This window comes from Falco rusticolus, chromosome 7 (assembly GCF_015220075.1).
Source record: "Falco rusticolus isolate bFalRus1 chromosome 7, bFalRus1.pri, whole genome shotgun sequence".
NCBI lineage: Eukaryota > Metazoa > Chordata > Aves > Falconiformes > Falconidae > Falco > Falco rusticolus.
In genome coordinates this window covers 67,029,224-67,053,955 of record NC_051193.1, presented here as the reverse complement: position 1 = coordinate 67,053,955, position 24,732 = coordinate 67,029,224, and the positions used below count along the sequence as shown (strand labels likewise).

Here is a 24,732-nt window from a genome sequence, read left to right as displayed (position 1 = left end):
AAATAATGCTGTGCTTGAAGCCTGGGTGGGTGAGCGTGCACTATTGTTTTGAAAGAAAAAGATCTGCAAGTAGTCTGGTATGGAGAAGTTAAATTTTGGGTATAGATGCTCTAAATGTAGCTTTGAAGGCTGGCAAATTTACTCTGTTACTTGAGGCCAGAAAGTTTTTTTTAAGAGACAAGGAAAAAAGGATGAATTCTAACACTGCAGCTACTTCATTTGCAGCAGCATGTTCTAAAGCTGAAAAGTGGCAGACTGGTAACATGTAAAATGATGAAAAAACAGGATGCTGATAGCATGCCATTTGCCAAAATATTGATGCATGGTCAATAACAGAGGGGTATGTTGGGTTTTGTTGGTTTTTTCTGGCTTTTCTTTTTCTCTTATCTTTTACCGTGGTTTGGTTTTCGTTTTTGTTTTTGTTGGGTGGTTGTCTTTTGTGTAAGAAAAATCACTTGAGCATGCCCCAGTGCAGAGGTTGTTTTAAACACTTCAGGGCATAATGCACTAAGCAGCCATCAGACAACTTAGTTCCAGGCTTCCAAATAGGCTCTTTTCTCCCCTTGTAATACCAGTGCATTTCTTTTAGGTTTTTGGGTTTGTGTGTTTGGCGTTTTGTTTTAACATTCAAAAGTAAAGATGTTCAGCTTTTCTTGGTGCTTATTGGCCACACAGCTTTTTCCTGTACTAGTAAATCATGTGCTGCTATTCCCCCTCCGTTATTCCATAACATAGGCGTAACAATTCCATAACGTGTACAATATAATCTTTAGCATATCTGTAACAAATTCAACCCTTCTGGGATGCGTTAAGCAACTGCGTATGCATAAAATAAACATTTCAAGTGCATGCAGTACATTTGTGTAGCTCCAGCACTGCTGGGCTAACTGCATGTGCTTGGTGCAGGTTTTCTACATGTGTATTAAAAGGCACAGCCCTCCTGGGGTGCCAGACCTGCTGCGTGATTGTTTTGCGTGTATACCGCATATCTGAGGTGTTCGTGGCTTCATTTGTGATTTACTGCTTAAGGAATTTATGGAACGAGGTAGAGAAAGATGTGGACTTGCAGAAAGTCGTCGCTACTTTCAGATCAGTTTAAAATGGTCTGCTCGCGGCCCAAGGAACAGCCTTGGTCAGTGAGGTATATACAGTTCACAGGCTGCAGATTGATCAGCGCTAATTAGTGAATGATCAACACTAATCAACTTACTAATTAAGGGCTGGTAGTCGCTACCTTGGAAGTAGCACAGATGTTTAAACCCAGCCAACATACCGTTGAGGTTCACGTGTAGGTAGAGAGGTCCAAGCTGTACTGTTTAAAAGGTACAGCACGTGCGTAGTGTAGTTATCCTGTGGTCCTCTGAATTAAATTTAGTGCTTTAATTGGTAAGGATAAGTATTTACATTCTCCTTTTAAAACTGTACCTGCATTTTAAAATTTACAGAATGATTGAGGTTGGAAGGGACCTCTGGAGGTCATCTTGCCCAACTTCCTGCACAAGCAGGGCCACCTAGATCCGATGGCCCAGGGCTGTGTTCAGATGACGTTTGAGTATCTCTGGGGATGGAGACTCCACAACTTATTTTGGCAGCCTGAAGTGAATTGACAGTTCACTTTATCATTGACAGTTCAGGCATGAAATCAGCGTAATAGAATAATAATGTATTTGTAGTATTTCCCCCTGAAAAATTCCTAATGTGAAAACATAAGTACTGATTGAAAACAGAAGTATGTCTGGCCTAATACCCTGTCTTCAATAGTTTCTGTAAACAGATGTGTAAGGGAGAACAGGACATCCACATGAACGCTTCCAGTTTTTTGAGCCTTCAACGTTTTCAGCTTGAGATCATTCTGAGCTGTACTTTGTTCCTTTCCAACTAGCAAGCACTAACAAGTTTCTTTTCTCTGTATTTATCTAATATCCTTTTGGGCTTTTAACATTCTTTGACATGAGTATTTTGCACACGTGCAAATATTTTTGCATGTTCAGTATGTCCATTGGCAAGCAGGAAACAGATATACTGAATGGAGAATAATCTCCTTTTCTCTGTTTTGAATTACACTCCCTGTGGCTTGAAAACTCTTGTGCTGTAGTTATCTCGGCAATAAAGATAGCAAACAGTCCCCTCCCTTTTCTCCTTGTTTGAGCTGTGTCCCTCCTTTATTTTACTCACTCAGAAACATGCAGTGTATTCTGTAAGGGAGTTTTCACAAGTTTGTTTGTTGTTTTCTTTGCGGGGTGGGGGGGGAATCTTGCTTTAATGTTAAAGTGATAAATGTCTTTCAAAACAAAGTTACTTTTTGTTTTTTAAAGCCTAAATTGTACAGGTCTGTAATTGAAGATGTCATAAATGATGTCAGAGAAGTTTTTCTGGATGAAGGAGTGGATGAACAAGTTCTTATGGAACTCAAAACAGTAAGTCGAAGCTTAAGTTTTTTTTAATAGACCAGTACCACAATTGTTTTTTCAGATCTGCTTACTGTTGTACACAAGACAATTACTAATTTTTAAGTAGCTAAGCATTGTATTAATCTGCATCTCTGTTGCTCCATACCATTTGAATTACACTGCTGTATAGAGAAATCTGCTCACCTTGTGTACTTTCCTTAATCTGGCATGTCAAACTTGACATAAACTAACAGCAGGCATCTGAATTCATAGTGTAATTTCAGTCCCCGAAACATTTTATCTATAAAAAAGAAAAGGGAGAATATGTTTAATTTAGAAGCAGACAATTCTTAAGGTTTCTGTGCAGGAGAAGTATAGCATCTGCTCTGATGTTTTTGTCTTTCTGAAGAAGAGGAGTTGTGTCGTCAGAGTTTTGCATGTATGGTTTGCGGTTTGCAGAAGTACTGTTTCTGGGGGGTGGTATGTAATAAACTGCACTGGGTGCATCACCCTTTTCTGAAGCTGTCAGATTCAGAGTTGTTTCACATACGGTGGGTTTCAGCTGTTACTGGGGGTCCAGAAGTAAGACAGGATGTTGACCTGAGCTCTGCTGAGTCTTCTATGACTTTCTTCAAATTCTTCCTGAGTAAAAGAAGCACTTCAGAGGGGAAAAGGCAGGGGAAAATAAAAAGGAAGAAATAAAGTAAAAGGTAACTGGGAAAGTAGGTGCCTGCTTAATCTTAGCTGTGGAATAAGGGCTTCTTCAGAAAGTGGGATGTCCTGCACTCGGTACTTTTGAAGTATTAAAAGATGGATGGAATGGGAAAGGAATTTTGAGATGTAAATAGGTAAACACTTTTTTTTTCCCCATGAAACCATGACCTGGCTTGGTGGAAACTGAGTGAGTGCTATAAGAAAAGCACCTTGTTGTATGTGTCACAGATGTATTCTGCAAGTGATGTCAGAAAAGATTGAATGAGGAAAGAGACAAGAAAGGAAAAGAAGTATTGAAGAGAAAGGCTTGGGGAGCCCTAAGCAGGGTTTGAAATCAGGAGTCCTGGCTGCCGGTAGTCTCTTTGACTCTGATGTGTTACGGGGTACTTGTGTTGCTGTCTTTTTGCAAGAGCTTCTTTTTTGTATCTGTGGCTTTTCTTGGGAGACATGTCAGCTGACATTAAGAACTGAAGGGCTGGAGAAGCTGAATTTGATGCTGTGGTAGGAACTGTGTAATTGCTTGTGCAGAGGCATTATCTTAGGTATACTGGTAGTTTCTGTTGAAGTGTGTTACGAGGCAGTAGTCTTTAAGCAACTTTTATTGAGGAGCTCCAGGAAGAAATGGCTTGAGGAAAGCTGTAGTAATTATTTTTGTGATTAAAGAGGTAAGAAAGAAAGAAGGTAGAGAAGTGAAAACTTGAATGCCAGTTTAAAAGTTACCAGCTTATTCATGCTTCTGTTAGGGTTGTTACGAATCTTCCACACTAGGAGGAAAGAAAGAATGTTAAAGCTTAAGCTTTGACTGACAATTCGTAAGGGATATTTAATTCTTCTTCTTAAAACGTTACCTCTGTGGAGTTATCTCTTCAGTCTGAATTTGCCTAAGGGCTTTTTGGGCTAAGTAGACGGCACAAGATAAACAGTGAAAACAAATTTGATTTTAGAATACTGTCTGTATATTGTTACAAATCCTGTTGAGTAAAAATGGTACACAGAGATTTCTCTTTCCTTTTCCAAATTAGCTGTGGGAGAACAAGCTGATGCAGTCCAAGGCTGTAGATGGCTTCCATTCAGAAGAGCAGCAGCTTTTATTGCAGGTGCAGCAGCAGCAGCAGCAGCAGCAGCAACAGCAGCATCATCACCACCACCATCACACACAACCTCAGCCGCAGCAGACTGTGCAGCAGCAGTCTCAGCCACAGCAGGTCCTTATTCCAGCATCTCAGCAAGGTCAGCCTTACTCTCTAATCTCTCTGGCAAAGGACTCTCAAGTTAGACCAACTTCTTGGCATATTTTGAATCTAGGGCAACATGTTTATCTGATGGATACCTTTGTATCTTTGTGTTAAACTTTGTATCAACTTGCCTCTATTTAATGGGTCAAGAGAGCTATTTTGGTGAAAAATATCTTGGTATGTGTGTTAAGTCATATTCTTCAGAAGATTTTGGAAAAGCTGAATTCTTCTCTTGGTCTTCTGCTACATAATGTTTTCAGAATACGTGACTTTCAGATTCGGTAAAAAAAAACCATTAGCAGCTCTGTAATTTCAAGCCAATATACATATGCAGTTGACAGTTTAGTCATGAGATAGTAATGTCATTAGGAACAAATTAATTAAAAAAAATATTATTGTTCAGCATAAGTGGCTGTTAGGATGTGAAAAATCATGTGAAAAATTAACAGTCTGAGTATATGTGGGAGATGGTTTTTCATGTTAAACAAGTTTCAAGTGACAAGCATAATGGCTGGGTATTTTTGTGGTCTTAAAAGATTGCACACTGTGTAGGTGTGGATGTTCAAGGTGTATTTTAGCTAGCCATAACAGTATTGCTTCTTGTAATTATTGTCTTGTGTATTTTCTGTTAATAATTTAAGGGAAACATTTCCACTAATTACAATTTCATTTGAAAACTAAGATAAATATGCTGTGTAAACAAATCTGCCACCTGTGAAGTGCTTGAGTTGATTTTTCAGTGTGCTATTAGCATTGTGGCATAAAATATTTATCTGTGGTAGTCAGTCACAGACTTCAGTCTTTATCAGATTTCGAGAATTGGAACCTACATTGTCAGAGGCACAGAAGTAGCTATGACTTCCCTGCCCCCCTCCCCCCCAAAAACCAACCCCCAAACCCAACCATTAACTCAGAAGAGAACCAGTGTGACAAGAACCTCTTGTTGGGGCTTTTTTTCCTTTGGTGTGGGTTTTTTTGTGTGCATGTGCGTGTTTGGGGTTGGTTTGTTTGTTTTGGGATTTTTTCTTGGTTTTGTTTTGTTACATTTGGTTTTTTTTTTTCTTCTTACAGTATTTTGGCTGGAAGTAAATCAGTTTCAAGTGTTGGGATAAAATTAATTTTGAGTTTGAGTCCTAAATACACATGGCTTCAAATATTGTGGGTGTTTTAGCTTGAGTACCAGTCAGCAGAACCTGGAAAGTCTACTTGCCAAGGCCTCTAGTGGCTCTTTAGCTAAATAGCTGTGAGTACTGACCAGGTTTCCCTCCACTAATATGGAGGTCCTTGTCCTCTTGTTAGCTTCTTGAGATGAATAAGATCCTGTATATATAAATTACTATATATATGTAGTAATACACTTGAAACCAAGTTATTGTTACCCAGTGTTGTGGCTTATGACCAAATGACAGTGGAGGCTAAATGAAATTAAGATACAAAGCACTTTAATCACAGACATGCAGTTTTACGATATCCTTGACTTCCCTGTTCCATGGGAGAGGTGGTAGAGTAGTTCCTTGTGTGACCTGGTGCGGTCCCAGAGAGAGATCAGGACGGTTGGCACGGTGATTCCTGCTGCCCTGTGTGTGGTCCTGGCACAGGGTCACAAGATTTCCTTGGGCTCTTTGGCCTTCCCTGGGTTCCCTGAAAGTTGGGGAGATGGCCTCTGATCCCAGTGCAAGGTTGTGGGGCTTCCCTCCCCAGAATCTTTTCCAGAAACTCTTCAGTTATCCCCAGCATTCTTAAGTGTCCTTGGTTCTAGGACTGGATGGAGAACATCTTGTCAATGATTACTTTGTTCAGATTGCTCTGATGTTTCCCAGTTTATTGCCACTGATATTGGCCCTGGCAATCTGCTTGTTGCATAGACTTGTATGCTTTTGCACTTACAGATGATCAACAGATGTTTGCATAGTTTAGCTATTTCCTTTAGCACGCCAAAACTGTTCTGTTGTTTGGGGCAGGGGTTGATCATACTTTCATCTGCTTCTGCTAAATTAGAAAGACGGTGAAGATCATGAGCTTACACTAACAGCTCTGCTAACTAGACCTAACTCGGGCTACCTGCTGCATCCTGTTAACATGTTCTTCATCTTGCAACAGCCCTTGCTTAATTCTGTTTTAAGAGTTAACCACTGTCAGCTGATGGGTTTGGAGAACTCTTGCTACTGGACATCAGCGAGTTTATCAACATTTCACTAGCACTGTTAATTTCAGAAATGGTAGTTTGAATCTTACTTTACCTGGGGTCAGAATGGGTAACTGAAGCCCTTGACATAAGATCTTTAAAGCCAAAATAGCTGTATCATCTCTCAGAGCTGCTGTTGTGTATTGTATTGAGAGGAAAACTTAATTAAGATTAGAGACTGTTCAGTAGCTGGTTTTGTTATGAAGCTCAGCTGATGTTTGGGTGATGTTCTTTCTAAGCTACTTGGGCTTTGATGTTATTTTGAGACCAGCTGCATAGTTTTCTTGAAATGCTGTTTGTTTTTTTTTTTTTGTTTCTAGCACCTCAGCAGCAGGTTATTGTACCAGATTCCAAGCTGATACCGCACATGAATGCATCAGGCATGGTAAGAAAAGCAGAAGTTTATACATGTGCCCACTGTTGTTATGTAAATTGTTTCAATTAAATAGTAAACACAAATCTGGCATTAGTTGTCAGATGCTGAAAAGTGGTGTAGAACACATTGGTAAAGCTGTCTGCCATCTTTCTGAGTTTTGCTGCTGCACTGACAATCTAGGAACAGTAATCCAGGACTTCAGTTTTGACAACAAATGTAGGACTTACCTTGATCCTCTGCCTTAATTGTGTTTAACCAAAACTTTTTTATTTTTAATCAGAAATTGGAATACTTTTAGTATGAATCTGCATGACGATGTGTTTGTCATATACCAACACAGCACTGTTAACTGATGGAAGCATACTGTGTTAGGTGCAGGAAAAAGTATCAACTACTCTGAAACTTCAGCTTGTATCAAATGAGAGATTATTTAGCAATTCACATCCATCTTTTCTGATCACGTTAATTTGATTCACTGATTCCATATTAGCATTTAAAATGGAGTCTACTCGTTTACACTTTTCTTGCAGTTTTTATCTCCAGAGGTTAATTTTGGTTATCTTATCTTGCTTTAAATGCATAATTTAAATTATGACTTAATTAAAAAAAAAAAATGCTTGCAAGAAGGCACTGATAACAACAGCTAATACAAGTTAAAATGTATATTAACACCAGACTTCATTATATTCCTATGACTTATAGGGTAAAAGCACATGAAACAAAGTTTCATGATTTGTCAAAGCTGCAGCAGCTTTTTTAGCCTTCACATTGGTGTTACCTGCTGACCTTACTACAGGAAAGAACCTGAACTTCGTTACTTAGAGTGATTTACTCAAGAGGCTGAGAGCACGTCAATGTCTGCCTTTTTCTTACATGTTTTACAGCCATTTCAGTGTGATTTTTAACTTCCAAGTCCCAACAGTTAAACATTCTTCTTCTGTCTCATTCAGTTTAGATCTTCGTGGTGGTGGGTATTGCGAAAATGAATGCCATGCTTTTAAAGCTCTGCTGCTGTCAAAATGTAGATGAATTGTACGCTGCAGAAGGCTGCTGTTCAGTAAATAGCTACAGAATTGATTTGGAATTATTGTGTGAATTTATTAGAAACATTTAAGTTGATATTAAAGAATGGATCTGACAGACCTTGAATCCCCTGGAAGGCAGAGAGCGATGAGAGTTTATTCGCCTGCCTTTGTCTGGGACCTGAGGATGCAGACAAGTGCTTTTCAGTTTTGTTTGGCGATCCCTAATTTTGGCAGTTGTAATGACTGTATTGACCAGCCAATATGGGGGGGATCATGTTTCTTACCAACAGGAAATACGTGCTCTGCTCAGTAATAAAGTTTAAATCCTTCAGTAGCAGAGTCATCGGCCATGGTTCCCTTCTAGCGGGGAGAGGGAGGCTTTTCCATAGACAGCTCCAGTTACACCCTCGAAAGGGAGAGGCCCTCTGGAGAAGTCCATCTCCCTCTGCGAGTTAGGGACCTAATGCAGATTTTTGTGTTCAGATCTCCCGTGATGGATGTTGGAATTCAGTTTCCTTGTAAGTTCAAATCATTACCCATTTTGAATCTTCGGCTTTCTTTTCTAACCAGCTGTCTTGAGAGAAAAAAATCAGTCATTCTGTGAACAGTCAGTGTACACTGTGTGCGTATATTCACTCAGGAGAGCTGTGTATGTGGGACTTGAAATGCAAATCATTTACAGAGTGAAGAAAAGTGCAAACCTGATTACTACTCCTTGTGAAAATAAGACAGGCAGACATGATTGTTGCTTCAGTACCTTATGTTTCTTCAGATTTGTGGGCTCGTATCTTTAGCTGCTTTGAAAAAAGTGTAAGTAAAATTGCCACATGAGCAATTCCAGTGTTGGACTCTATTAGATTGGCAGAGGAGGAAAAAAAATCTGCTGAGCTTGCAGATAACCCAGCTCCATGTGGTTTCTTGGTTTAAGGTATGACACTTAGTGATTGTTGCTTCAACTTTCTTCCTACTAAGGAAGAAGGAAGATAATTTTTGTGTGTCGTATAATGTGCAGTTGATTAATGACCGCATTTCAATAGCTGCAGAAACTTGTGTGCAAACGTTGTAAACGGCAGTAAAAGGGTACATATTTTCAGGCAGTGTGTTGTGAGATGAAACACTAATGTCTGTGGTTAAAAAGCTTTTCTTGTATTTCAGAGTGCTGCAGCCACTGCAGCTACATTGGCTCTCCCTGCTGGCGTTACTCCTGTTCAGCAGATACTTACAAATTCAGGTAACTGTCTTAACATTGAGATCCAACAATGGTTCAATGGTTTTGAGGGTGCTGGGGGCGAGAAACTGGGGGTTTTACTCCCTGCAGTATATTGTTAAAAAGCAGAACCTGGGAATCCACCTCTAAAAGGTAGTGCAACCTCTTTGCTGGACTCCTGGATTCTTTTGCTCACTGACTTGCTGGTCTTAGGAACCTTGTGGTTCTGACCTAATGGTGGTGTGGGTTAGATTTGGTGCAAGTTTCCCCGGCTTCTCACAGAAGCACATGAAGCAAGAAGGCAGGCATTTCTGTCTCCCCCCTTGGCGTATTCCTGAGCTTTGCGATGCATGATCTGAGCACAGATACTAGACTGGTTATAAAAGAGCAGGATCGCTTCATCTGTGGATTCAGATGAGGAATATCTTCAGGTTACTCGTACCAGCTAAGCACACTCAGTGGAATTTCTAATTTTGCTGGCAATGCTAATTTTATTTTAGATTTATCATTTTTAAATATTGTCGTGCTGTCCATTTAGAATATTATTAGATGTTACTTTATGAACAGCATATTTGATGCTTCATGTACTTCTGTGTTACGCTGCTTTTTCTAGATCTGTTCTGTGTGAAGAGTAAAAGAAGATCTGAGAAACCTCGTTTTCTAGAATCAGTTGCTGTTTTTGCCAGAGCAATTCATCTAGTCTGCTCAGAATCACCTGAGACTTAACCTCCCCGCTTTTAACATTTCAATGTTTAATAGATATATGGTTGAAACAAGACTTAAATGTGTAGCTGTTCTAGAAATTCTTCCCAATTTTTAAGGAAGCAAATCTGTGTTTGTCATAGCGTAGAATGATCTGCAGCTCATATTTGTTACTTTTCTTATGGTCATAATTTTTTTTTCCCCCTTACAAGTATTTATAGTATGTTTTCTTAGACAAGGAGCTGGGATAGTTGGTTCCTTCAGATATGCATAGTTATTTTGGTAAATAGGACTTCACATATTGTTGTGGCGGGAGAACAGGAAAAAAATCAATCTTTGAGGGAAACTTATGAAGTTCAGGATTATGTAGTTTAGTTTCTTCTCCTTCTCCATCTTTCTGATTAGAAGTGTGAAAACCTAATGTTGGAATATGTCTTAGCTTTTGCTTGTCTGAGTCAGAGGCCATCTCCAAAGGTGTGTGAGTTTTAGATGACTTTTGTGAAGTGAGGAAAAGTATAAAATGATAAAGCTACAGGATAATAAAAGGATATAGAGTGCAGGCATTATGGGAACAGAAAGGAGAGGTGGATAATAAGGACAGATTTTTCCAAAAGGCGACTGCGCAATAATATTGCAAAGAAAGTTACGCATAGAGGAATTTCTTGTAATGTGGTGATTGGAGGGAAATGGATCTGAGGAAGGGACATCGTCTGACAGGACCCTGGAAATACCAGTGTTACCAGCGGGTAGAATTTTTGTGGTGTGAATACCTGTGTTCCTATTTTGGTATGTGTTCCTTTGTCTTTCTCTCTGTAAAAATCTATCTTATGAAACATGAGATATGTTCATAAGTGGGAGCTAATATTTAAAATGCTGTGCTGTGTTAAAGGATTACACTTTGGCTTGCATATGCAAATTTATTTTTGGATTGCATACCTCATGATGGTATTTAGATGGTAAACAATCCTATTAGTTCTTTGTTTCTGACACAGCTACTGTAGCATAGTATCTTTTCACTCACAAAAGTGAAACAGAAATGGCTCTCCTTTAATTGTCATTGGTGTTCTTCAGGGAAACAAGCTTCTAAACTAAGATAATTTAAAAAGTGAATTTCTACATTTGATTAATTTGATAATTATTTTATTACAGGCCAGATCCTCCAAGTAGTTAGAACTGCAAATGGAGCTCAGTATATCATTCAGCCACAGCAGCCTGTTGTTCTACAGCAGCAGGTGATACCGCAAATGCAGCCTGGTGCAGTACCAGCACCTGTTATACAGCAGGTAAAGAAAAATTTTTGAATAGGTACACTTGAAAGAAAAACTTTATAGTAATTTAAAAAACAAAAACCACACAAAAAGAACTGTGTTAATAAGTGTGGTTTTAGAAACTAATTTTGAAATGTCATTTTCAATGTCACTTTTATTCTTGCCGAATTCTGTCTGCAGTTTAGAATTTCTTCCATGCATCCCCTGATGACAACTATATTATGTGCATAATCCTAGTATACATCCTTTAAAAAACATGCATATTGGTTAAAACGATTCAGTGTCACAGAACATGTAGAAGAAAATACCTAAATGAAACATGCACACCTGCCTTGGTTATTTTAGTAGTAAACACACAAGGATTTTTGTTCACCTACAAGGTCAACTGAGTCCAGACTGTGTAAGCATTGAATTTAGCCTTGTGTCACAGTTCTGCAGTGTAAAGCATGAATAACAATTTGTAGAGTTGAAAGTTAAATGTTTTATAGAAAAGGTTTGAAAATAATCTTTACTTGAATTTGAACAGTTTTTCTGCTCTACTTGGAATTCAAGTGTGATGGTAGTGCTAGTGTTTTAGGATGGAAAGACAGTAGGTTTTCTTAGATTTAGCAATGCAAAATGCAGAAAACAAACACAGAGTAGTGAAAGAAGGTATATTATTGAAGATTAGTGCAAGTCAGATTGATAATGCTTTAATTGTTTTTGATAAGTGATGTGGTAGTCTTGTTCCGTTAGCAGCCACAGTACTTGCAATGATATTCCATCAGGTTTTGGCTCCTCTTCCTGGAGGGATTTCCCAGCAGACAGGAGTGATTATTCAGCCCCAGCAGATCCTGTTTACAGGAAATAAAACACAAGTCATACCTACAACAGTGGCTGCCCCTACGCCAGCTCAAGCACAGATTCCTGCAGCTGGTCAGCAGCAACCACAACAACAACAGGCACAACCGCAAGCACCACTCGTGCTCCAAGTTGATGGAGCAGGGGACACATCTTCTGAAGAAGAAGAAGATGAGGAAGAAGACTATGATGATGATGAAGAGGAAGACAAAGAAAAAGATGGGGGTGAAGATGGCCAAGTTGAAGAGGTAAACTTAACATTATTTCATAAGACTGGGGCATGCTTGTGTTCGATTTTTTTGCAAAATTTGAAAGAAAATTACATGTTTCAAATTATACTATATCCCAGTAATGTTGAGAATACAACTTTTGTCCTTGTACTTCAAGTTCTTTATTTCCCATGTTGAAGTTGTGGAAACTGTATTATCAAAGAACCTTGAAATGCAGTGGGGGAACGTTGGGGACGCAGTAGAACCTGTTCATTGTCATGAATGGCTTTTTGAAAACTTCAGCAGTAATATTTCTGATGTTATGGAGGGGTTAGCCATGAAATTATGAAACAAACAAACGGTTGACTCCACTTGGGACTGAGCGCGTACAAAAGCAAGTTGTTGGGAAGATTGACAAAAGGGAGAGCATGTATTTAGTTTGCTGCGGGGACCACTAGGTGGGGTCTGACCTGTATCTTTCTCGACTATTCCATTGCTTTCTGTTACACTAGAACAAACCTGAGAACTCAAATTTGATTATAAAGCACCTTCCAGAAACCCATCTGACCTTGATTTAATTAAATCAGGAGATAGGAACAGAAGCGTATGTTCTTCATAACTTGCTGGATTCTTAACAATATGTGCTTAATTCAGGCTTTGAATTTGCTTGGTTTTGGACTTGAGCCAGTGGTTCTTAACTAAGGTTTGGTGTGTTGCACCAAAAAGCCTCAAAAGAATAAGAAATAAAAAACCCCAACAGTGTTTGTGTGTGTTGGTTAAAAGTACTGTTATTTCAGTCTCTGACAGGTAACTTGGCACTCCCTAAATCTATCCCTACATTACATTTTGAACTGTCAGCTCACTTCCATAGTTCTCTGCAGCCTTTCCAGTTATTTTAAGATTCCATTTAAAATGCCAATAATGAGGAGCACATGTAGCATTTCACAGTCTGTATCACTCGCGGTATATGCAGGTAGAACTTCTAATTTTTATCAAGGAGTTAAAATCGAGTTTTCTGTAGCACATCTACAGTGGTGTCTAACAGTATTCCATTACAACATCGCATTTCCATAATACTGATCAGCATTGATGTCAGTTTGAATGTCTTAATGATTGCCTTATTAAGTATAGGTCATCATGCTTAAATGTTAAATGTTCTTTAACAGTGCCTTAATGCTAGCGTTCTTGGGGATTTTTTTTATATGCTAAGACTTCATTATTAGCATGCCAGAGATCTCATGTTGGTTTTGCTACATTTGTTCATCAGCTGTTACTTAATGAGTAAAGTTTTTGTAATCACTTACAGCATTACTTTGGAAGGAATTAGGATGGTTAGGACACCTTTTTCTTCTCTCACTAGCGTTTCCTCCAGGATAGTTTACATATTTGGAAATAGGTAGGAAGATGACGATCATACAGGAGACTTCAGAAAAGTTGTTCGGCATTTGTTATAGGTTATTTTAGCATTTGAAATGTTTGTTATGTACGTGAGATGAAAAAAAACCAACATCAAATTTCTGCTGGAACAGAATGCTAGCAGAAAGAGTTAAAAATGAAAGTAATTTTTAAGGAACATGAAAATGCGTTCTAGGAGCTCTGGAGAAGTTATTTTGGGTGTGTCTATGCCAGATCATCTTAAACCATCCTTTTTTTCCCCCTCCATGTTTCTGCATGTGTTGAGGTCTGTTTCTGTTTGTGGTACATCAAGTGTGACTAAGTCATGGAGTGTCTGTTTTTTTTGGCACATGGGGAGTGATGTGACTAACGTCACCTTTCCACTGCTTAGATGCTATAGAAAAATGAAAATCTGCATAATGATAAATTTTTTGTAAAGACAAATTGCAAGCACCAGAACATTTACAGTAAAGGAGCAAGAATGGTTGTGGTGCCAGAAGGCTGCAGCGCCTGGAGTCTGGCCTGGACACTGAAGGTCCAGACTGAAGTTGGTAAGGATGTCTTCTCAGGATGCAGGGCAGGAAGGAAGTGTATGTACATCAGCCCTCTGCTGGAAAGCCTAATATTCCTGTCTCAGATGCGTTTTAGCTCCTGTAGTTCATAGACAAGACTGTAGCCTCATGTGAGTAATCAAGGTAACAGCTCTGATCGTACTAAACAGCGTAACTTTTTGCATCATGTGTTTCTTTCAGGAGCCTCTTAACAGTGAAGATGATGTGAGTGATGAGGAAGGACAAGAACTGTTTGATACAGAAAACGTTGTTGTGTGCCAGTATGACAAGGTAATCTCTCCGGAACAGAATCCAAGAATTCTACTTCCTCTGTTCTTGCTATCAAGTTGTAATTTTAAAGTATTTGTGACTGTAAAGTACAGGTAGATCTGTAAAGATGATAATGTGAATGGTAATATAAGAATTAGCGATTGTTTGTTTTTAAAACTGGTTTGCGGGACATATTTGTACTAAACTTGGTAATGAGTAAAGCTTAGAAAAATTTGGCTGCATTTTCTTTTTCTTCATCATGTCTTTTTGTGACCTTTAACAAAAGGTCAGTCCTCTAGGTTCAGGAGAAGCGAACTATTATAAGCAAGTTTCTACATTTGCTGTAGCCATGAATGAAAGAAGCAGTCGTTATGATTTAGACTTGTGGAAAACTGTTCCGTGATCACTAAAAATAACCTCTTCTTGATGACAGGATAGTTATCGCAGGAGAAGGCTCGCTCTGTGCTGTGCATTCTTTACTGTAATGGCAATGCGGAACACTTGCTTATTTTGCTTTAAATTCTGCTGAACTGTCTTGCCTCCTCTGTAATGACTAATTTCTTCTTGCACATTTGCCCTGGGTTATAAAAGGATTCATCCATGTCTGGAATTGTTTTAAATGTCTGGAGGATATTGGACACCCTTTTACTGTGGTAACATGCAGAAAGATTATTTAGTGTGGATTTTCTTTCTTTTCCTGTGTTAGATTAATTGGACTACAATGAGTAATGATCTTTTTTAAAGCAGAAAAAAGCTGTAAGCTTATTGAATAAAAACTCCTACATGATGTAGAATGGCTTGTTTAGAAAATCTTCAGTTATGCCCAGACTCTGCTTAGGCTTGTCATCAGATTCAACAGAGAATTCAAGATACAGGGAAGTCCTGTCAGGATCTACATTCCAGCCATCTGTCTCCTCCAGACTGCAGTCCAAAACTTGTTAGTTTTGAGGCAGTTCCTGAGGATAGTGAGGGACCTCAAAACAGCTCTCAGGGAAAGCTTGTTAGGAGCTGCTAAAGCTGAGCAACATGAACTGCTCTGAATTCCTCACCCTCTTAAAAGTTAAGAATGTGAACCCAGTAGGGAACAGTGTCCATCGTTAACCCCTAGTGCCAAGCGCTCTGAAAGGAATTCATCACTTATCAAACGATTGTGGTTCAGTTTGTCTCTATAAAAATGTACAGGATCAGCTCACTTGTTCTGAGCAGAGTCCCCTCGTGCACAGTGTCCTGCGTCAGCTGACGTGGGTGCCTCTGGGACAATGAAACAAGGGCAAACAAGTAGCGATGCTCATGTGGAGGATTTCACCATCCTTCTGTGAGGAGGGTTTTTTCCTTAATTGGCCAGAAATTAATTTGATTCTTTTCTGAATCCTTGTAAACTTTGTCTTGTGACAAGGAGCTTCATAAATGAATTATGTGATGTTTGAAGAATTACCTCGTTTTTAACCCATTAGTTTCATACCATAATTCCTAGTTCTGTATTTGGAAGTTTCCTCTTTCTTTCTTGGTGCCTTTTATGATATTGCAGACCACCATAACCATCCTCAATCACCTCTTTGAAATCAGAGCTATGTTTCGCTTGGCTGTTATTTGTACATCTGTCCAAACATGATTATTCTTACTTGTGTTCTCCAGATCTGTTTTATTCTTCTGTATCTTACTTGATACAGGTAGATAAGGTTGAGGAAGGATCAAGCTATCCGTAACACGGGTGAACCTACAGTTTAAGTGGTGTAGCAATGTTCTGCAGTAGTTCGTTCATGAACACAGAGCTGATGTTCTCATGGAAAAGTCTTTGAACACTGGGATCTTGTCCCTGACTTGTAACTGTCAACTGACACCCATTGTTTTTTCTATCCATGTAAGTTGGAATTTTTTCCATCCTTGCTATCTTCATATACATTAAATGCCACCATTGTTCTACTACACAATGAGTTAGGGCAGTAACATCGTTCTGCAGCTCGTCAGTAGCTGTTCTTTTGTATCATCAGAGACGTTTTGTCATTTTCCAGATGATTAGTGAATTCTTAAACCATGCAGACTCCAGCTAGCACAAATCTCTTCTGGAATGATCTCATTTCACTGTAAAACAGTGTTCTTACCCTTTTTTCCCCATCTTTATTCAGTTACTTATTCATCCGAGGACCTTCCTTCTTACCTCATGACAGCTCAGATGGTTCTGATGAGGGATTTTTGTGGAATGGCATTTGGAAGGGCAAGTAGAGTATATAAGCCAGACCTTTCCTTGTTCATTTCTTTGATGTTGCCACCGACTTTTTAGCTTAAAGTGAACACAGACCAAACAATAATAACAACAATAATAATAATAACAACAACAACATAAACAACAATTATAACAACGATAACAGCAACAATAATAATAATAGATTGAGTGCTATGGTCATATCTGTTCTGGTGCTACTTTACTTTTTTTTTTTCCTATACCACTGTGTAGTAGATGGTGAAACTTTCTGTCCTTGCAATGAGGTTTCCTTGGGTTTATGCCCTTTGTAAAATTTTCTTAACATTTTTAGATTGCGTAATTACATTTTTATGTTTTATTTGCAAAAGTTTATGATAATCTTTTACTCTTTGGACAACATTTCAGCTTTCTGAAGGATCTTTGCTTTCTTTGAATACCTTGCTGTTCTGCTTCTTAATTGTACTTGTGGTCTTTCCTCTTTTGGATGCCCTGTTTGATAGGTGGCAGGTATTTATCTGCTCTGTGCTTACAGTATATGTTTTCTTTTTTTTGGTTTGGGTTGGTTTTTTTTTTTGGAGGGGGGGGGGGGGTTTGCAAAATTTACTATTCTACTTTCAGACTGAATCTTGTTCAGTTTCCTTTATTTTTAAATTAAACATAAGAACATAAATTCGGTAGAACACCCTTCTAGTGGATTTACCAACGATGTATTACCCTTGGAAAAATGTTTGTCTTGTGTATTTGTTGTTAGTGCTGGTGATATTTTTCTGACTTAAGCCCTGTACAACACCGTCTTGGACCCACAAAAGGATTGTGTGTTTTGTGGGTTCTTGACTTAGTTTCTCTGTGAAGTAGGACTCGGCTGTATAGTATCTAAAACACCCTCAGTGCTGCACGTTGATGTTATGCTCAGGAAGCATAAGATAATTGAAGTCTTCCAATACTACAGCTGTTTCTTTTCCTTGTGTCTTCTCTGATCTCCTTCACCACATTGGTCGGCCTGCTTCCTGTAGTCAGGTAGTATCTTTTTGGGAATGGGCATGAAGAAAGAAGTTACTTTTGTATTGAATATTTTTGTAAACAGAATACGAATAAAACTTCTTTTAATATTTTATTTTCCCCTTCTATGTGGGTGGTGTGGCACTGGAGCAGATTGCCCAGAGCAGCTGTGGATGCTCCATCGCTGGGAAGTGTTCAGGGCCAGGGTGAATGGGGCTCGGAGCAACCTGGGCTGGTGGAAGGTGCCCCTGCCCATGGCGGGGGGTGTGTGGAACCAGATGATCTGTAAGGTCCCTTCCAACCCAACCCATTCTATGATTCTAAGATATTTTTTTTTTTTCTGTCGTAGTATTTCTTGGGTTGTTGCAAATAGCTTGACTGATCTCACAGTTTAATATCAAAAAATTCTTTCAAACAAAGCCTTAAAAGGGCCCATACTTTAATTGGGAAGACAGTAGGTTAAAATTGAAGATTCATGCCATCATTCCCAATACTGGACATGTTACTTCTCTCACTTGATGCTTCACAGTGAGAACTGGAACATAGATCATATGCAATGACTCACCATTGAGGAGAAATTCTAGAATATAAGTCTAGTACATATATTCTCTTATCAGCTTGCATATTTTGTACCACAGAGATTTTCAGGCTGAAAACTATGTAAATATTCTGCTTGCCTTTTAACCAAAACTGAAACTTTTGGTAACCCGGAGTCCAACTCTAACATTACAAGTATAAAGCTGAATAGGCTTGCTGTCTACCTAAACATAACATAGTCAAACTAGTTTTCATGCAGAATGGAGTTTAGACAAGAGGTGCAAATACTAAAACAAACAAACAAACAAAAAAACCACAAAAAACCCCAACAGCTAAAACTTAACATTTGACCCTTTCAGGGCTGGTTTAAAATACTAGTCTTTCTGTTACAGTGGTTGAAATGGGGATTTCTGGCTTTCAGGTGAGCTTTGTGGCTGTTGTAATCAGAGATAATTTAATTGAATATAAGGCAGCTCAGGTGGATATATCTCCTTTCTTTTCAGTCACCTCTAAAAATGTGCTATATGCTTTGGATTTTGGAATGCCTTTGTGCTTGCATGGGTTTGTGACAGTTGCTGTCCCTCGTTTAAAAAAAGAAAGCAGAATATACTGCTATATGCATAATTAGGTTTTGTTTTTCATAGCTAAAGGCACAACTGATTTTCAAGATATTTGTAGTAATATAGTGATGTATGTCTAATAATTTTCAGTTTTTCTTGCCCTTATGATTTACTTATATATTTATTATAGATGATATTACTTACTGTTACCTATTTCTCATGCATAGTAATAGTTAAACTTTTTTCCCTGTTTTTAGATTCATAGAAGTAAAAACAAATGGAAATTTCATCTCAAAGATGGCATCATGAATCTTAATGGAAGAGATTATGTATTTTCCAAAGCCATTGGGGATGCAGAATGGTGAAGTTTTCAAAGACAAAACAAAACAAAAAAACTCCCTGTAAAAGGAAAAAAAAATCAGATGCAGGAAAGGTTGAGACTTGGATGTATACTCCAATCAAAATGTGTATCTGCACATCAGAAATAAACAAAAAGCAAAAGTATTGGAACAAAGGTAAAACGTGGCAACAAAGACACTACTTCAGATGAGCAAGCCATGGACTGTAGCAGCTATAGCATTGTCTGGGAGCTGGTTTTGTGTGTTAGGAATACCTTAATTATCAATTCTACATACAGGTACCTACAGCTGGTATTTAGCATGTAAGGCTTTGTTCCCCCGCCCCGCCCCGCCCCCCCCCCCTTCCCTTTTTAAGATTTTAAACTACTTCTTCCACTGATTGAAGGAACTCTTCCCTTTGATAGATTATTAATCTGAAAATGCTTATTGTGTGTACAAATCTTTGCTTTGAACACTTCCTTTTGGTAGTGAGGATGGTCAGAATGTTACTTAAAACTGCGTGCAAGCTTTGTACAGAAGGGTAAGAATTAAGGTGTTAAATTTTAAATAACTTGTATAAGGAAAATATTTTTAATTCTGATATGCTCATTAATTATTATATCTATTTGTTGTTTTCAGTTCAGTTCCCCATAAACAGGTGGTTGTTTCTAGCAGTTATGAAATGGTAAAATGATCATTTATATTTCAAAATTATTTTAATTTTCATGTAAGTGATATCTTCTATTTAGGACTGTATTTTTTAAATACTAAGCACCTGTAGCTCCCCCCACCCCACCCCACCACCAAAGTCAGATTGCTTAACTTGTTAATTATATTCTTGCTGTTTGGTGGTGGTTCAGCATCACTGAACTGAAACAAGTAATACAGTTTCCATTGATTTTTTTTTTTAAATTTTTTTTTTGTTTGTTTTAAAAAGGCATTTGAGATCTTTTGAATCAAGTATGTAGGTAATGGCATAATAGATGCATTCCTGCACCTGCTTACTACATATGTAGTCCAGACATCCACGAATAATTAAACAGACCACAAGAATGACTAAATTTTTAATGTAGAAAATTGCATAAAAATTCTAACATCCTGGCTGCAACTCTGTTAATCAAAGATCTGCTTTACTAAAAATTATAGCCATAAGTTACCTGCAGCAGTTAATCTCTCTAAAGTTTCCAGGTGGCATGTAATTTCATGAAGAGAGCTGCACAGCTTTAAGAACACAGATTTTGTTAGAGTATCTTTAGACTGTCTTGGTAACAGAAGATCAAGCAGTCGGATGCACTAAACCTTGTGTAGTCACTTTTTCACTTGCCTTTTCCAGAGGTGTGGTTTTGTGGTGGGTTTTTTTTGTTATTGTTGTTTGTTTGGGGTTTTTTTTGTTTCTTTGGGTTTTTTTTTTTTTTGAAAAGCAACAAGGTTGCTCCCCCCTCCTTCCCTTCCTCTCTTGAGAAGTGAACACCTTTTCTTCATGCATAGGTTATTCTTGCAAACCTTGCTTTTGGAAATGCAGTTACTTTTGAATGAGGAGAGGCAATGGGCATTATACTTCGGAAACTGTTGAGGAAGGAATGTTCATGTGGCTCGCCATTTCAAAAAAAATGTCATGTTTCATTGGGTGCTTGGAATGATGATGAGAAAAGGACACAGTGAAGATAATTTTAACTGAATCGGGGAAAACTTTCAGAAGCAGACGTTTTGATCCATGATTTCTGACGTCTTTTGCTTGAGAATGAAACTTTTTAAAGGTTATTTTAACAAAGTCACAAGTGTATTTTAGCAGTGTATAAAGACTGCTCTAGTTTTCATTCTCGTGACGTACTTGCCTCCACGTGCATTCAGAGTCTCAGTCGTACATAGAAAACTCAAAACACATCGTGACGAGGGTTTTTTGTCACTGTGGTTTTGTACACCTGTGCTCTCATTGATACAGACTAAAACTGCCTGTAGGCTACGTCCAGAGCCGTGTGGGTGGTAGTAAGCCATCTACGTACGTAAGCTTTATGAAAAGTTACTTGATGTTTCTTTTAATTCATTCTTAAGTAATGGAATAGTCATTTAGAGTGCGTTTTTGGCTTGGGGCTTCAAGGTATCTCAAACTGATCGGTGTTTGCTTTCTTCTGAACAAAGCAGATACTTTATTTTTATATTTTTACCACTGTTGACACTTCTATGTACAACTGCAATGAAACTAATAATGTACCAATTAATTCCTTCCCTCACCTTTTCCATATCTGTTACCAGTAAGTCTTAAGTAGTGGACTTCAGAGAAATTCCCGTAATGCTGCACAACCAAACCAATAAAAGGAAAAAAAATCCCTTAAGTTATAGATTCCTTTTTTTACTACTGGAACCCAGATTACTTGTACAACACTTGTTTTCCTACATCTTAGTGACTTTTTTCACCCCCATATACTAGAAGCTGCATAGCCTTTTTATTTATTTTTAAGGGATAGCAGAACTTTAAAGGTAACTTAAGCTTAGCCTGTTCTGAAGGACGTTAAAAGCTTTCTGAACTTGCACAGTCTCTTGCAAGCTAATTGTATGGTATGCTTTTCAGATAAGAAGTTTTGTCTTCAAATACAAATAATACCTGTGAAGATTTTGGAAAGCCAGTCAAACATGATCGTACCAAACTGTGCTCTTATTGCTACATCAAGTGTTCCTTTTTTAAAATCAAAAAGCATGTTTTAATTTCATTTTATTGTAGCAGCTTGCTGTAAGAATGTAGTTTGCTTAATTTTATTATTGTACTTGAATTTTTAATCATGGTTTTAACAATGTAACTGAACAGACCATTTCATTAGGTTCCAAAGAAACCATTCCTTTCAGAGGGCAAGGGATTCCCATGGTCACAGTTCATAACTAATCAATCTCCTCTTCCCTCCCCCCCCCCAATAGACTTAGTTGTTTTTTGTTTTTAAATTGTCCCCCATTTAAATAGTTCAGTATTATGGAAACAGTTAATGATTTCAAGAGGGCTTATGTTAAAATTTGCACAGATGATGGAGCACCTTTTTATGATGGAAAAAATGGGGAAAGAACTTCGTAATTATAACCATGGTGGCTGATGGAAACTTGTAGAGCAACTGGGCAAAATTGGGAGTCTTGTGCCTTTTCAGTTTGCAGAATACCTTTTTTGCCAGTATGACAATACTCTTTTTTGATTCCTGAGAACGTAAATTTCCTGCAGTGCTTCGATCAGATAAGCAACTTTTTTTGCTCAAATTCTGATGGGTTTTAGTGTGTGCAATCATTTTAAAACACCTAAGTTGAAAACAAGTTGAAATATGTTTTCTGTTAAGGAGATAATAGAGAATTTAGTCACATAAGGAACTTTATATTGGACTATTTAAATAAAATATGTTTTTATTCCCCCTCAGTTCCTGGTTAGCAACTTCATGCTCCTTGTTCCTGCATTGTACTTACAAGTTGCATTTGAACATCATTCAGTTCCCTAAACACAGTTAAAAGTGATAATTGTGGTCTGAGTTGATTTCCGAGAGTGTGATACATGATTCTGAAGCACAGTTTCTAGAAAAGAGCGAAGAACACGTTGTGTCATGTAACAGATTTTTTTTTTTATAAATATTTTTTCTATTTCTGCTGCACAATTAGGAGTGTTAAAGTAAAGTTCATGGAGTCTGTGAAAACAATGCCACTGCTTGACAGTTAGCAGTAGTTAACGTCACCACGTAACACTACCAGAGTAAAATTTCTTAATTCCAGTGAAGGAGTTAGAGACCTTGTTAACTAAAGTTCATTTTGATTCAATCTCTTCAATTTGTAAAAGCTCCTTTAAAAGCAGTAAAGCCCACCCCACCCCCCCCCCCCCCGCCAAAAAAAAAAACCAAAAACAAAACAACAACAAAAAACCAACTTCCCCCAAAGCAAGAGCTTCCTAGGAGAATGCAATCAGATGTCCGGGAAGTGAACAGTGGGTTTAGGATAACGCACACTGGGTTGATACTGGGCTGCTTTACACAGAATTGTGGGGTTCACTGTGTGCCACCCCACCCCACCCATGCACCCCCCGCTGAAACTGCAGTTCCTTGCAGACTTTGAGGTTAGTGACTATACAAGATGAAGAAACTTGCATATTGTTATATACCAGTGTCTGGCATTTAAAGTCTTGTTTTCCCATCGCTGTGATCGGTTGGGAAATGTGTAAAAACCAGTCCATTGGTTTCCCTGTTGTCTACTTTTTTTTTCCAGGCAGTTCATGCAGTGTGTCGTTTAATTATTATTTGGTGGAATAGACATTGTGGAACAAAAGGAGCTTTTTTAAATAGGAAGAACTACCCTGGGTTAGCTATATGTACAGTCATCCAATGAGACATGTTCCAGAGTGCGTAGGGTACCAATAGATGACGGAGTGGGGGAATATCCTTTTTTGCTGTTCTGAGCTACTATTGTCAACTGCTGTTGTACATATACTGTTATGTGTAAGGGGGTAAATATATTTATTATGTTTGTAAAATTCATTCTGTACAATTGCAGATCAAGGTTGCTCCTCTGTGATATACAGGATATTATGTTTCAAAGGCCATGCTTGGAATACGATTAGAGAACTTAGTATTTTGATGTACTAAGACCTATTTTAAGTTTAATATTTTGCCTTTGCAAAAACTTTAATTAAAGATGTTATTTAAAAATGTTTGCCACTTCATTTACTATCTTGCATGTGCATTTGTTTAATATGTGACGCTTAGTGACTACTATGTAATAACACTGAAGATGCCGAATTTATTTTCGTCACACAGGGGTAACTTCACTGTCACCTACTTGTTGGGCTTGCCTTGCAGACTTCCATTTCACATCATCACAATGTTATAAAAAAAAAAATCACATTTTAATCTTGAGGCCAGACTTGCATATTTATTTAAGAATTTTCTCCCTATGGTAACTTGAAATGAGATCGGCTGAATAACTTGGTGTGCCGTCTGGATGCTAATCCTGTAAATGGAAGTGCAAGACAGTATCAAGAACTAAAATACAGAGTTCTTGGATGGTTGCTAGATGGTCATAAAGGTTTCACCTTCATCAGTGGAACATTTGATAGAATTGCTTCTAGTGCAAGCAGGTGACATCTTTTCAGTTCGTGGCAAAAAGCAGTATCTTGAGACGTAACTTGTGCTTTATTTTTAAATCAAATTTTTGAACTTGGAATTCTAAATATAATTAGAAAGAATGTAAGCTATAGGCTGTACTGCCTGTACGGGGGGGTGGTATTTTGGAAGGCAGTGATTTTGAGGTAATCTTTTAGCTATAGTGGTGTATAAGTACAGCAAACCAAGAATCTTTCAGGAGCGGGTGGTTTTTTTTTGAACACACAAGGCCTTTTTTTCCCCTAAAACTTTTCTTCCCCTCCAGCCCTCAACACCAGAGCAAGTCTGAAAAAAACTACTGGTTTTTATAAACTTTGGCCTTATTTGTCATCTTGAAAAGGATTTGGAGATGATTCTGGGTAAACCACTGTCAGAAATTGCAGTCTTTTATCAAAAAAGATCATTGCTGTCTGAGCTTGCATAATGTATAAGAAAAAAAAAACAACAACCACTGACCAAACAAAAAAACTCTTGGAAAAAATGGCCTCTTGTTCTGGCCACAGTATTTTCAAAAGGACCCTAAAAAGAGGAGGGAAGGCAAATGCTGACAAATTAGTAGCAAGTTCATGTTAAAACACATAAAAAGCTGGATTTCATCCCTGTAATAGTGA

At 38.1% G+C, this 24,732-nt stretch overlaps 1 protein-coding gene across 1 annotated transcript in view; it reads left to right on the top strand.

Moving 5' to 3' along the window:
• GTF2A1 (general transcription factor IIA subunit 1) overlaps positions 1–22,844 on the top strand; it is a 28,117-nt gene extending 5,273 nt beyond the window's left edge. Inside the window, exons 2-9 of the mRNA XM_037395438.1 lie at positions 2,316–2,417; positions 4,127–4,334; positions 6,845–6,909; positions 9,081–9,156; positions 10,984–11,117; positions 11,870–12,190; positions 14,299–14,388; positions 18,924–22,844. Of these exons, the coding sequence (XP_037251335.1) occupies positions 2,316–2,417; positions 4,127–4,334; positions 6,845–6,909; positions 9,081–9,156; positions 10,984–11,117; positions 11,870–12,190; positions 14,299–14,388; positions 18,924–19,031 (1,104 nt within the window). The 3' untranslated portion in view covers positions 19,032–22,844. The remainder of the gene's footprint in view (positions 1–2,315; positions 2,418–4,126; positions 4,335–6,844; positions 6,910–9,080; positions 9,157–10,983; positions 11,118–11,869; positions 12,191–14,298; positions 14,389–18,923) is intronic.
• Positions 22,845–24,732: the final 1,888 nt, after the last annotated feature.